The 14,253-nt window shown below is 47.4% G+C and overlaps 2 protein-coding genes across 4 annotated transcripts in view; one reads left to right on the forward strand and one right to left on the reverse strand.

Annotated features, from left to right (window-relative positions):
• Eif2ak1 (eukaryotic translation initiation factor 2 alpha kinase 1) overlaps positions 1-14,253 on the reverse strand; it is a 33,951-nt gene that overhangs the window by 7,108 nt on the left and 12,590 nt on the right. For all 3 annotated transcript variants that reach the window (XR_015633885.1, XM_087577821.1, NM_013223.2), the window contains 5 exon segments: positions 13,079-13,178; positions 11,453-11,510; positions 10,491-10,815; positions 9,741-9,852; positions 6,466-6,566 (listed from right to left, as the gene is read on the reverse strand). Coding sequence is in view for 2 of the 3 variants with exons in the window: in XM_087577821.1 (XP_087433947.1) it covers positions 6,466-6,566; positions 9,741-9,852; positions 10,491-10,815; positions 11,453-11,510; positions 13,079-13,178 (696 nt within the window). In the remaining variant the exon portion in view is untranslated.
• On the forward strand, positions 1,011-5,370 carry Ankrd61 (ankyrin repeat domain 61). The gene is given in 3 exon segments (NM_001044297.1): positions 1,011-1,263; positions 2,371-2,468; positions 4,273-5,370. Coding segments are annotated over 3 exon segments (1,257 nt in total). The 5' UTR covers positions 1,011-1,050; the 3' UTR covers positions 5,219-5,370.

Genomic DNA, 14,253 nt, shown 5'->3' on the forward strand with positions numbered 1-14,253 from the left:
ACTGTTTCAAATAACAGTGACAACATTACCACCTAACTGGGAGAAAAGATTTCACTGAAATTAAAACAAACAGAATAGAAGTTACAATCTTATACTAAATGTAATTCACTTTTATGTTAATATATGTCCTACTCTGTTTTGGTCCTGCTGAGAGTTTTGTTTTTTAAAAACTGTGTATGCAGGGCTGGAGAGATGGCTCAGCAGTTAAGAGCACTGACTGCTCTTCCCGAGGTCCCGAGTTCAGTTCCCAGCAACCACATGGTGGCTCACAACCATCTGTAATGGGATCTGATGCCTCCTTCTGGTGTGTCTCAGGACAGCGACGGTGTACTCATATACATTAAATAAATAAATAAATTCTTTTTAAATGTGTATGCATGGCATGGAATGAGGAGTGAGGTCAGAGGACAACCTGTAGGAGTCCCACCGTGTGGATCGCCAGGATGGAGCTCAGGTGGTCATGCTTGGTGTAGGCCTGGCCTTCTCACTGGCACTATTAGATTTAATTACGTGACTCGTAAGGGAAAAGAGAGGATTTTAGCTATAAGGTGCCAGTCTGGGTGTAAAAGCTGAGAAACTGCACTTGGCACTATACAGTGAGGGAACGAAGTCTCAGGTGCTGGCTCCTGTACAGAAACGGAGCCAGCCCACACCTTAAATCCCAGCACTTGGGAGGCAGAGTCTGGCGGATCTCTGCATTTGAGGCCAGCCTGATCGACACAGAGAATTCCAGAACAGCCAGGGCTACACAGAGAAAGCCTGTCTCAAACAAATGAAAAGAAAGGAAGGAAGGGAGGGAGGGAAGGAGGGAGGGAGGGAAGGAGGGAGGGAGAGAGGGAGGGAGGGGGGAGGGAGGGGGGAGGGAGGGAGGGAGGGAGGGAGCATGGAAGGGAGGAAACAAGGAAGGAAGAGACCCAAAAGATTCTGTTGACATACAATTCTAGAACGGTTCTAGAACCGAGCCAAAGGGATCATCATCATAAGAAAGGAAACTGGCCAATTCCACAGCTGCCTCCCTCACCTGGAAGCCCTTGCTCGAGAGACGTTCTCATGGGAAACATAACCAAGAGGGGAAGCAGAGACTTTGCGGCTGACAGTGCCGTGTTGCTGGAGGGAAGCCTGGCCACGGCACTGCACTCGAGGCTGTATGAGGCCATCATCAAGGAAGACTGCGACACAATCAGGACCCTGCTCAGGAACCACCCTGTCAACCAGCCCCTGACCCTCCTGGCCAGCTCCACCGGCTACAGGTTCCTGAGCCAGGTACTCCCCACTCAGTCACACCCGAGGAACAATGGAGCGGGAGCAGTGGCACATCTTTCTAATCCCGGCACTTGGGAGGCCTTCACAAAACACAGTGCTCAGCACACCATCACCCAGACCCAGTGTACCCTAGCCTTCAGCTCCTCCCACTCACCACACAGATGAAGGGCTGGCTGGAACACATCTTGTGTGGAGGGAAGAAGACTGACATCTTACTCTCAGAATACACCTACAGCAGAGAAGCCATGTAGATTTTCAGTTTGTTTGTTTGTTTGTTTGAAGCTGGGTCTTACTCTATAGTCCAGGCTGGCCTCGAACTCACCATGTTGCCCAAGCTGGCCTAAAGCATGCCGCAGTCCTTCCGTCTCTACCTCCCGAGTGTTGTCACAGGTATGAGCCACCAAAGCTGGCTATTACTGCTTTTGTAATTAGCTTTCTCCTCTCTTTTCCATAAAACCGAAAGCAGCCCTCTCCGCTGTCTCACTTGCTGTCATCTTGCAGACGTGGTCTATTTTAAGAACGCGTATGATCAGCTCTGCTAATCACAGAACACAGGCTGCAGTGTCTGGGAAACCTTGGAAACCCACGTTTTACAGCTGATAAAGGCTTTGGCGAGACATAAAAAAAAATGTAACATGTGCTTGTTATTCAATTTGTGGGTTAATTTAAAGACTAAATGATTTCAAATTGATTTGCTGTTGATTTTATAGCCAGAGAAGGCCTTGTACTCCAACTGTCCTCACCCCCCAGAGGCTAGGATCATTTACAGGTGTGTACCAACATGCCCAGCTCTGGAACATAGAGTGTATCATTTAAATTCACCAGCTATGGGTCATTTGAGTGCAAGAAGAAAAGCTTTAGCCAGTAAAGGTGGCACACGCCTCAGGAGGCAGAGGCAGGTGGATCTCTGTGAGTTCCAGGCCCAGTCTACATAGGGAAACTTTCTCCAAAAAGCGGAACAAAAACAAACAAACAAAACACAACATCTCAATGCATGAAGTGAAGCCAAAGCCAGACCAATGCTAAAGTCCTCAGATGGTGGACCAGTGCGCCAGGCTGAGTGGCACTTAGTGACCAGGTTTGTAATGCACTGTGGTTTCCCTGCAGCAGACACAGCCTATCTTTCCCATCCATCTGGCTGCTGAATACCGAAAGCCACAAAGTCTGCTTTGCTTGTTACAACACGGTGCTGACCCGGAAGTAAGGTAAGTTACCTCAGCAAGCTGTGAGCCTCAGTGAGGAGGGGTGTGTGTGTGTGTGTGTGTGTGTGTGTGTGTGTGTGTGTGTGTGATTCAGATGATCGTGTCCCATTCTGCATACAGATCATGAAACTTACTTTACTGACAAGGGGAGAGACTGAAGAACTAGGACTAATATGAGAATGGCACCAGCCAGCTAAAGAACTCACTATGTGGGGTTGGGGATTTAGCTCAGTGGTAGAGCGCTTGCCTAGGAAGCACAAGGCCCTGGGTTCGGTCCCCAGCTCCGAAAAAAAGAACCAAAAAAAAAAAAAAAAAAAAAAAAAAAGAACTCACAAAGTAACAGCTCAGCTGTAGAAAGCACAGTGAGTCAGGCTACGGCACTCAGGAAACCTGACAACATGGGGGTAGGGGGATGGATACCAAATAGACAGTGGGCTGGGCTTTCTTATTTACTACCCTCCGATGGACCATTAGCTTCAATGAAGAAGAGTTCGTCTTGCTCACACTCTCACACTCATTTTATACTACCAGAAAATCCACCCAGCCAACCTAGGCTTGAGCCTCTTCTGGTACCACGGGCTCCAGCTGGGCCAGTCCTCTCCATGGCTGCCTGTCTCAGCTGGAGCTCCCAACTCACCCCATCATTTAGGGGCTCCTCAAAGACAGTTCCCGCCCTAGAAATGCACATGGTCCCTGGGCGAGCGAGCTGCACCTCTCCAGAACACCCCCACATTCAGCACTCATTAAGCCCTTTTTCCTGCCTGCTTTCCATCCCAGAGTGTAAGTGAGACGTGCTGCTGCTTCTCCAAACACCAGCCTTAGGTCCTCACACAGCTAAGTCTGCGTGAACTGAAAAGCAGCTTCCAATGCCAGGGAAGCAGTCACATTCTCATGATAAGCCCTCCCCGTTCTCTGGCACGATGAAGACATTTTGGAGGCAAGCCTGAGATGGGGGCCAACTCGTTCCATGTGGGTGAGGGCAGGGCTTGAGGAGGAGCAGGCTTGAGAGAAATGCGGGTGTCCAGACTCGAGTCCTGCAACTCCCCTCCTACACTTGTAAGTGAACACATGAGGGAGAGACAAAGCCAGGAAACAGAGAAGGCGAGTTCCGGCTTTCAGTATTCACCTCTAGGATAGTCCTAGCTCATACCAAAGTCCTACCTTTCTGCTGAATTCCCAGTGAACCAGTGCACAGCCATCACAATGCTGGGTACAGAGACAACCGAGAGACAACCTCTAAGGGGCCCAAGTCCCGGAAGGAGCAACCAAACTGAAATAGGCTTCCCTAAGAACCTAGGCTCCACTCAGCAGGGACCTAAAAAACCCTAAGACACAGCAACACAGATCGCCAGTACTTCTCTAACCAGTCAAACGCTTGCCATCCAAACCTCCAGCAGGATCTAAAACCTGAGTGTGGGAGTCCATGGTTTATGACCAAGGGCTGGGGAGTGGGGCACACATGGATAGATGGAGTTCACTTGCTAGCCAGTTTCAGTCAGTCAAGACATAGTTGTAAACATAAGGTGGAGAGCGCCCAAGAGATAGTTGTCATGGATCTCAGGTCTCTAGAAAGTACACAGTTCATCTGCACCTGAGCATAAGACTTCAACCTGTACTCCTCCTCCAGAGAGAGAGAGAGAGAGAGAGAGAGACAGACAGACAGACAGACAGACAGACAGACAGACAGACAGACAGAGACAGGAACTAGCCGGTGTTACCTGCCATCAGGGTTGTCTTCCTGAACATTAATTCTTCACCGTCCCTCAGCGAGGTACACCCAGCTTAATATGTGGTAAATCTCCTCCAGGGACGCCCAAGGCCTCACTACTCTTCACCTGATGTTGCTGAACTGGCCAGTCACCTCTACCACCTGGACCAAACCCAGCACTCGGATCCAAAAGATCCTGACGGACATTCAGAACAACGCTGTCTTGTGCCTGCGCATTTTGTGTGATCACGGAGCTCAGGTCAATGCCCGGGTAGACAACAGCAACAAGCATTCGCCTCTCCACCTGGCAATAACGTATGGGACCTATCCAGTTCTCTCCTTTTTGGCTCAAAACGGTGCCCAGGTCAATGCTATTAATGAGTCCAGCATGACGCCCCTCCACATGGCTGCAGACATACTGAACAAAAACATGATCGAGACGCTCATTGCCTGTGGGGCCAATGTGAACTGTGCCATCTCGTCCACAGGGAACACAGCTCTGAAGCTGGCAGTGTGTACCGCGTCGAGCAAAGCCGGCCGACTGCTGGCAGCAGGGGTGGGCTGCATCCGCCTGCTGCTCAACCATGGAGCCCAGGTCAATGCCCAGGACCACGAGGGCCAGACAGCTCTGCATGAGGCATGCTTTGGAGGCAGAGAAGTGATCATCAACCTCTTGCTGGAATTTGAGGCAAACGTGAACATTTTAACCAGAAATGGGGAGTCTCCGATTTACATGTACCTTCAGCGCAGTTCCAACATCAGAGATGTAACGCTTCTGGCCAGGCTGCTCTACCGCACTTACCCCTTAAGACTGAGCAATAAGCAAGGGGCTCTACCGGCAGGAATCATGCTGCCGGAATTCCACCTCTTAAGGGAAACCCTCATAAAGTTATCGAAAAAACCTTTGACCCTAGAGGCCATCTGTAAGAGAAACATCAGGAATGTTTATGGGGAGAAGTACAAATTCCAACTCAAGAAGCTGCTCCCTGCGAAGCTCTGGAACTCCATATATGGCATTTACGACTTCACCTACCTGTTGAAATGAGAGCCCATGTCCTCGGCGCCAGAGAACCTCAGCGACTCATCTATTTTTCCTGGCTAGACAGGTGCCAAAGACACTTGGACTTCACTGTACACTGCACGCACACACTACTGCTCCTTAATCCCTCCAGAAAATTAAAGTGACTTGCACATTAACTCTCGTGGTCTTCGAAAGTTTCATTTAGATAACCTTTCTCATGAGTTAATTCTGGCCTGAAAAGTGCCAGCCAAAAAAGAAAATGCATTTTACCTTTCCTTGATGGTCTTTTAGGAATTACGACTAAGACAGTCCCAGAGGAGTTTGTTTGTTTGTTTTGTGGGTGGTTTATTTTGGTTTGGTGAGATAAGATCTCACTATGTAGTCCAGGCTAACCTCAAGTTAATTGATCCTCTTGTCTGCTGGGTTTGTAATTTCATTTTGCTTTGCTTTGAGGGATTTGGGAGTTTTAGTTTAGGTCCTTGAGATACGACTCACTACACAGCTTTGAGGAGCTCTGGACTTGCTCTATAGACCAGGCTGGCCTGGAACTCACAGAGAACCACCTGCCTCTGCTTCCCCAGTGCCAGAATTAAAAACCAGCACCACCACTGCCAAGCCTTTTTTTTTTTTTAGGTTAAAAAAAACAACCAAACACCAAACAACCAAACCAAAAGATCATTTCCTGGAAACATATTTTAACCAATGAGATTCGACCACATTTGCCAACACGAGTGCATTTACCATGACCAATTACACTAGGAAGCAGTAGAGTTACCCCTTACTATACTCATCCTTTAAGACAATGTTCAAATGACCCCATCACTGCTTTTAAATTCAATCCAAGGGCTTTTTTTAAAGTATTGGGGGAAAGGTTGCTTTATGAGTATGTGTGTGCATGCGCACACACGTGTACATGAGAGTGTATTTATGCATACAGAGGCCAAAAGTTGACAATGGGCACCTTCCTCAATTGATCATGTGGCTGACGGCCAGGGAGCCCCAAGAACCCTCCTGTCTGCTTCCCCAGCACTGACGTCATGGCCAGGCACCTGCTCCAGACTTTAGGTAGGTTCTAGAGACACAAACTCAAGTCCTCATGCTTGCACCACAAACACTTTACCGACTGAACCATCCTCCCAACCAGTTCTGGACCTCTGGGGTAACAAGTTACACAACAGCAATGACAACATCCTAGAGATGAATGAGGTATGTCACCTCACTGTACTCCATGAGTCCCACTGCCGTGCTCACAGGTCTAGGGGTCTGCTTACCTTCAGATCTCTGTGGACGATGCCCATGTTATGTATGTAAAAGACACCTTCCACCAGTTCTTGAAAAATCTTTGTTGCAACACTGGCCATAACATAGGGACCTGGAATTTTAAAAACAAACGGTTTCACGTCCCTATTTCTTAGAACTCATTAAATGACATTAACATCTAAATGGTAAAAGTTCTCAACAAATTAACCTTTGTCACTTAAACAGTCAAACACTCCAGAATGGTCTAAAACATGGAACTAAGGAGAAAGGATCTTTCCCTAGCAAAGAAAAACATCTCAGACTGAAACCCAACAATGACACTGTGTCCAAAATGGTACCTCTAAGGTCAGCCAGACACACTGTATGGACAGCTTTCTAAGCAATGACCAGGCACTACTGACTAAATTACAGCTGTAGTCCTCTTTGATTCTTAGCATGCTGGAGTCTACGGCTAATCCACTGTCCTAGCCACACTGGATTAAGACGTTATTACCAAGGGGGCTGGGAGGGAGATGTTTCCCAAGGCATAAGCTTCTGTCTGTCATTTGTCGTTTTGGCCAGCAATGACTGAGTAAAACATAGGAGGAACAGAGTCCACACAGGAGGAAAGAAGAGTCTTAACGCTTAGTGGTTTTTAAGGGTTTAAGACACATCCAGCCTGAGGCTCGTTGACTTCATGAGATCAGGATAGTTATGAATGCAGCCTAACATATTTGTAGAAATCAATGCCATGATCCAATGTAAGAGATTTGAGCCAGGAGAGCTGGCCCCACGTCTGGGAGACCGGCCATGTACCTTGCTAGGGCAGCACAGTAGAGCTGGCCCTGGCGGTAGGGCCAGGGTGAGCAGGTCCCAGGGTGTGAGACTGCAGGGTGCGAGTGTGGAAAAGCTGGCCCAGCCACCCGCCGGCTATGAGGTCGCATGGGTAGCAGCAGTCAGCATGGGGAGAGCTGGCCCTGCACCTTGACCGGGCAGCACAGAGGTGAGCTGGCCTGGAGGACATGAGAGCTGGAGCGCTAATCCTGCCCCTTTGTAGCTGCAGCACTGGGTGAGCTGCCCCAAGCAGTGCAGGAGAGCTGGAGGGCTGATCAACCCAGCTACCACCAGGCCCAGATCCAGGCGCTGAGCTGGCCCACCCCAATATCGACCTCATCTATGACCTGCGGAGCTTGTGAAAGGCCAGTCTTGCAGATCCGAAGCTGTAGGATCTTCATGACACAGGGCAACAACAGGATATCCGAGAGGAGGCCCTGTGAGGATCTAGTATTGATAGTGCAACACAAGCCGGAGGCCTTGAACCAGACCAACTACTCATTAAAACAGACATTTTCAAGTAAAGATGTGTGGACTAAAGCTTATACTGTGGGACGTACTGTGACACACTACAATTTCCACAAGATGTTGTTTATACTTTTTGTTTGTTTGTTTGTTTTGGTTTTTTTTTTGTTTTTTTTTTTTTTTGTTTTTTTGTGGTGGAGGTTGCAAGGATAGAGGGTGGATACAAAGAGATGGGGAGATGAGTGGGATTGGGGTGCATGATGTGACACAAAGAATCAATGAAACATTTAAAAAATAAATAAAAATTAAGTCAGGCAAGATGGTACGCGCCTTTGATCCCAGGAGTTGGAGGAATAGAGACAGCTGGATCTCTGAGTTTGAGGCCAGCCTCGTCTCAGCTAAGGCTGTTAATAGAGAAAGTCTGTCTTGAAAAACCAAAAAAGGGCTGGAGAGATGGCTCAGCTGTTAAGAACACTAACTGCTCTTCCAGAGGTCCTGAGTTCAATTCCCAGCACCCACATGGTGGCTCACAACCATCTGTAATTGGAATCTGATGCCCTCTTCTGGTGTGTCTGAGTACAGTGTACTCATATACATGAAATAAAACAAACAAACAAACAAACAAACAAACAAAAAACCAGTTTGGATGTCCTGTATTAAAACTTCTTAAGGGGTTGGGGATTTAGCTCAGTGGTAGAGTGCTTGTTTAGTGAGCGCAAGGCCCTGGGTTCGGTCCCCAGCTCCGGAAAAAAAAAAAAAAAGAAAAAAGAAAAAAGAAAAAAAAACTTCTTAAATATGGACATTCCTCAAAAATTCAGTAACAATAACAGTAGGGCGGATGTGGGTTTTAACTCTTTAAATTTTACTTATTTGTATATATATGTGTGTGTATACATGTGTCACAAGCAAGTCAGAGGTCAATGTGTGGAGTCAGTTTCCTCCTCCTACTAGGTGAGCCCAAGGGAACCAACTCAGATTGTCAGGCTGAGAGGACAGACACTTTTATACCAGTGAACCACCTCACTAACCCTTTTCACTGCTGCAGACAGTCTCCTGCTGTAGCCTGGAACTCAACCTGAAACCTCCTATCTCAACCTCGTCAGTCCTGGAACTTGACGGGATGAACCGCCAACATCCTGGCCACAGTGAGTTTAACAACAAGGCCAGGCATGTTGGTATATGCCTGCAATCCCAACGATCACTCCTAGGGTTCCTCTGGCTTCTGGCGTTTTTTTCAGCTTTTTCTTGCATTTCTTCAGAGATGCTGTTTACAAAGCACTTGTCAGGTGGTACTTTAGACCCAGAGACAGCATGGCTCTGGAACTCACTGGCCAGCTACCGTAGCCAAAGCAGTAAGGCATACAGTCTCAAAACTAAGGTGGGGAATGACAACCCTCTAAAATCAACCTCTGCTCTCCACACATATGCAAATGAGCACATACCACACGATGTGTACATCTCACACACACGTATGCACCAAAAATTTCAATCCAAAATCAGTGATTTAGATTCTATCATGTTACTATTCAAAACCCGTCTTAGTTTCTTTTCTCATTGCCATCATAAAGGAACTCAAGGGAGAAAGGCTCACCTCTGCTCACCGTTCAAGGTTCTATGTGGGCTCTCATCACAGGAGTACTAACATGGCAGGAGTTGGAACCCATGGGCTACATACCTCCACTCAGAGGGTAATGAATGGACATTATCACTCAGCTCCCATTCTCCCTTTCATACAGTCCAGGATCCCAGCCCAGGGAATGGTGCCTCCCACAGTGGGCAGGTCTTCTCACCTCAATTATCTAATCAACATAATCCCCTACAGGCATCCCCAGAGGCTAACCTAACCTATATAATCCCTCCCTGGTGTATCTGCAGAGATCCAGGTGACCCTAGGTCCTGTCAAGCTGAGAACTAACAGCAACCAGCACAGATACCAACCAACCCGTTATTATCACAGATAAACTACCAACGCACAGTCGCTTTTGAAAACTTCACGGATGGTACTCACAAGCTGCTTCATCCACGCACTCCCGGCTCCGCTTGTTCCTCTCAGCTATCCAGTCCCACAGGGAGAGCTCACACAGCTGCATCTGGATGTGCAGCATCAGGTGGTACCGCGCCTAGAGGACACGCAGCATGTTCCCATCTGCCCGTCTCACAGTCTTCATTCGACAACTCGAGCTCACACACCACCACTAATGGCTGCCTAAAGTCTCCCAAAGGAGACTACTGCAGAGACAGATCGCGGTGTGGCCTAAGGCTGGAGATGTGCTCCCTTGCTCAGCGGGCCGGAATCCTTTCCTAAAATCCCTAGTCCCACACACACCTAGCAGGGTACCTGCCTGTAATCCTGGCACTCAGGAGGTGGGACGAAAAGGATCACAAGTTCAAGGTGACCCATCAGAACACAGCAAATCCAAGGGCAGGTGGCCTGGTAAGACACGTCCTAAACAACCTATGTCCTAGCACAGGGACCCCAAACCCGAATCAGAAGCTTTTGAATGTGGCCCGAGGAAGTGATTGAAACGTATTGGGGGGGAGGGGGGGTCTGGTCACAATGTAAATAACTGATACTTGTCTTGGGGGGGTTTTCCTTATAATGCTAGAACGGAACCTTGCAAGTGCTCTATCACAAAACTCCATTAAGATAAATGTTACAGAATGGCTGCATGGTATTCTACAACTGCCAGTATTCTCCAAAGTGCAGCTGTGTGAGCTGAGGTGGTGGTGAATGAGAATGGGTCTAGGAAAGCTTTACCTCTGTCTGCCCCAGCAGGTTCAAATTGTCTTCAGAAGACTCATCCGTGGAGGTAAAATTCCCTTCCACGTCTGAGCTATGCCCCAGCGGCAGCTGGTGCTTGACAACTGGTCTGAGAGGCGACTCGTTCAAGCCATCTTCTTGGAGCTCAATGGACGATTCGCTTTCACTGCTGCTCCTGATCACTAAGTTGGCCCTGTAGCTCACCAAGTTGTTATTCTCATTCTTAACATCAGATTCCGCTAAAGGGTTTTCTTTTTCTGGGGTGAGTTCAGCAAAGATAATGGACGAACTGCTTTCATTATCTTTAACACCACCTTGATTTCTAGAAGTAAAAAACAGTAACACAAAAGTGACCGTAAATGACACAAGTGTCTGAACTGCTCTTTCAAGCCTGGGTGAGGCTTACAAGCATCTCAGTTAAGTAGCACAGGCAGGTCTTTTTGGCACAAGCCGGCAACCTCAGCACCCCAGCGTCAACTAGGAGGCAAAGGCAGGAGGTTCCTCAGCTACATATCAAGTCCTAGGCAAGCCTGGGCTACATGAGACACTGTCTTAAATTTCAAAAAGAGTATCAAATCTGTCTAGCATTAACTGAAATTTAGAATATTGACAGAGGGACAAAAATCTCTAATCCCAAGACCCAGGAAGCTAAGGCAGGAGAACTGTCAAAATGAAGCTAGCCAGGGCTACAAATTAAGTTAAAGAACAGTCTGAGCTGCATAGCAAGACCCTGTACTGAGTAAGTCAGTTAGAGTAAATACTAGCAAGTACGACAGCAGAAATTAACTTAGTATTTTGTAAGGAAAATAAGAAAAATGACAAAAGGATAGGAAAAGAAACAAGCAGCAGGAGAGCCCACCACACTCCTCCCCAGTTCCTGGCACCAAAAGACAAAAGCAAGTCCCTGCTGGTGACAAAACACAATGGTAACTGTGCACAGGTCACACCAGTCCACATACCTGTCCCCTTCATGCTCTGACAACACTTCAAGAGAGGGCAGTTGAATGGGAACTCTGTCTGTAAACAGAAATAAACACAGACGTCTGCAGGCAGCCATGACTTTCAATGCACAGTCAGAGTCAGAGCTGAAATATACAGACAGACCAAGGACGCTGCACATCGAAAGGGACATGGCAGGCCTACGTCTAAGCGATAGGGACACTCCAGGAACTGCACCAGGATCACCGAGGGCTCCAGAGACCTGTCAGTCAACACGGGGTGTGCGGGACCTCATAACTCAGCCTCAGTCCTGCTCAGCTGGAGTGATGGCTCTGCACTTAAGAGCATTGCTTGCCCCACAGAGGACTTTGGGTTCAGTTCCCAGCGCCCACAGGAGGCAGCTTACAAACACCTGCAACTCCAGTTCCTGAACATCTGAAGCCCTCTTTGGACTTCCATGGGATCTTTAGAGTAAGGACATTTATGTTCTAATAAACTTGATTAAACTGAAATTTGAATTTCATATTTTTTTCATAAAATACTCTTCTACGGATTTTCTCTATTTGCATGTATGTCTATGTGGTAAATTTCAGCTTTAAAAATGAAAAATCTGGGGCTAGGGCTATAGCACGGCAGGGGACCGCTTGCCTCCAACGTACAAGGTTCTGCATTCAATCCCCAGCACTATGGGGTTGGGGATTTAGCTCAGTGGTAGAGCGCTTGCCTAGCGAGCGCAAGGCCCTGGGTTCGGTCCCCAGCTCTGGGGGGGCGAGGGGGGGGGGAAGAAGAATCCCTAGCACTAACAAAAAACAAAACAAAAAAATCAAAGAAATGAAGGCTGTGTACAAATACATGTTTGTAATCTCAGCCCTCAGGAGACTGAGACGAGACGTGTGCACATCCCCACTTGAAGGCCAACTTGAGCTAATTAATTTTGAGGTTAATCTGGCCTTGGCAATAGTCCTTATCTGAAAGCTTTTTTAAAAAAATAAAAAAGCCAGTAAAACCAGAAGCATTCTCAGCTTGTGTATACAAGGGCAGGACAGATTTGGCTGGGGTAGAAGTTTATTAGATACTCTTGTGTAGTCTGGATGCATACAGAGGTAAGTGGAGACAAAGTACTTCAGATTTGGGACTCTCCCCCTCATTCCCTGTAGAAGGTATGTTCAGAACACCAGAGGCCTCCCCAATCCTAAAATCCAAACAGTTGTGTGCTTTTATGAGGCTCTAAACATTTTGGATATGACAACGTTTCAGATTCTCTTTTGAGAATCTCTTTTCAGATTATTAGACTAGGGATGATTGACTTGTGTCAATCAAACAAAAACTATTTCCCTTAGCCAGGCATGATGGCTCACTCCAGTAACCCTAGCACTCTAGAGGAACAGACAGAAGAACTGCAGCAAGATTGAGGCCAGCAGGTAGAGATCAGCGGGGCAGCTGGGACATCTCTGGGACTCTAAGGGCACCAACAAGCCAGAGACACACTCCCTCCCACACGCAGAAACTATGTAGACAATAGTTAAAAGTAAGTAAGGTAGGCACACACCTTTAATCCCAGAACTCAGGAAGCAGAAGCAGTGAGAGACGCTGTCTCAGAAACAACCACTCCCGGAAGTAAAGAAATGAAATGAAGAGCACCTTACCTTGTGGCTGAAGCACGTGAACGTGCTCTATCCATGCAGTGTGGTAGCCAACGATATTGGGGTGCTGGAGGCCTGCCAGAACCTTCACTTCCCGTAGCACCTACCACAAAAATGATACAAATGCTTTCACTGGCAAGTTGTTCTAGTACTACTCACCCTGGAAGTATAACCCTTCTCAAAGGGGAATCGGAACCCCACAGAAAAGAGGAAAGCCCCTATGAAAGACAAAGTCAAGTGTTTGCTGTGGTTGTTATCCTTCAGAACTCACTGTGCAACCCTGGCTGTCCTAGACCTCGGTATATACACCAGGTTGACTTTGAACTCACAGAGATCCTCCTGTCTCTGCCTCTCAAGTGCTGGATTAAAGGGGTGCACCTTCATGCCCAGGCAAATGGCGATTGTTCCAGCCACTCCACACTTACTGTTCTGCAAGTTCCCTTGATTCCTGTACCCCTCCCCACCAGGAGCGAGGCCCACACTGTCACCCTCCTATTGTCTTAAGACCTTTGTCTGCTTTCCTTCACTCTCCTAGGCTGAGCTGCATTTCCAGCCTCCCAGGAGTGGTTTTTGTTTGTTCTGATAGTGTCTCACAAAGCAGCAGTCTGGCTTCAGACTCCTGATTCTCCTGCTCAGCAATCCAAGCACTGGGATAATCGATGTTGGGATGGATGGTCTTGTCATTGTTATTTAAACAGTCAGAGATACAGGGACTTAGAGGAGAAAGGAACTGACCCAGCACCACACACCATGTCAGTAAGAGACTGGCCCATCCTTTTACCTCACAGGCTGGACAGTACTTGATAATCAAGTACTTAAAGAATTTCTCACCAGTGCGACAGCTCAGAAGGCTAAGGCACCTTGCTTCCAAGCCTGATGACCTGAAACTAGTCCCTGGAATCTACATGCTACAATGAGAGAACCACAAGTTGTTCTCTGATCTTCAACAGACACGGCGGGCACACATGCACGCAGACATGTGCACAGCCTGTGCTATGACTTCAGTCCCAGTATTTGGTCTAAGGCTGGCCTGGTCTACACTGTGAAATATAATCCCAAAAATAATATAGTATATAAAATAAAATAGAAAAATCATGACTTTAAAGAAAATTACATGAAATAAAAATATAGCTTTCATGTTCTCTGTATTTATTGAAAACCTACTACTTAGCAATTAT

Source organism: Rattus norvegicus, chromosome 12, assembly GCF_021556685.1.
Source record: "Rattus norvegicus strain SHRSP/BbbUtx chromosome 12, alternate assembly SHRSP_T2T, whole genome shotgun sequence".
NCBI classification, from domain to species: Eukaryota; Metazoa; Chordata; class Mammalia; order Rodentia; family Muridae; genus Rattus; species Rattus norvegicus.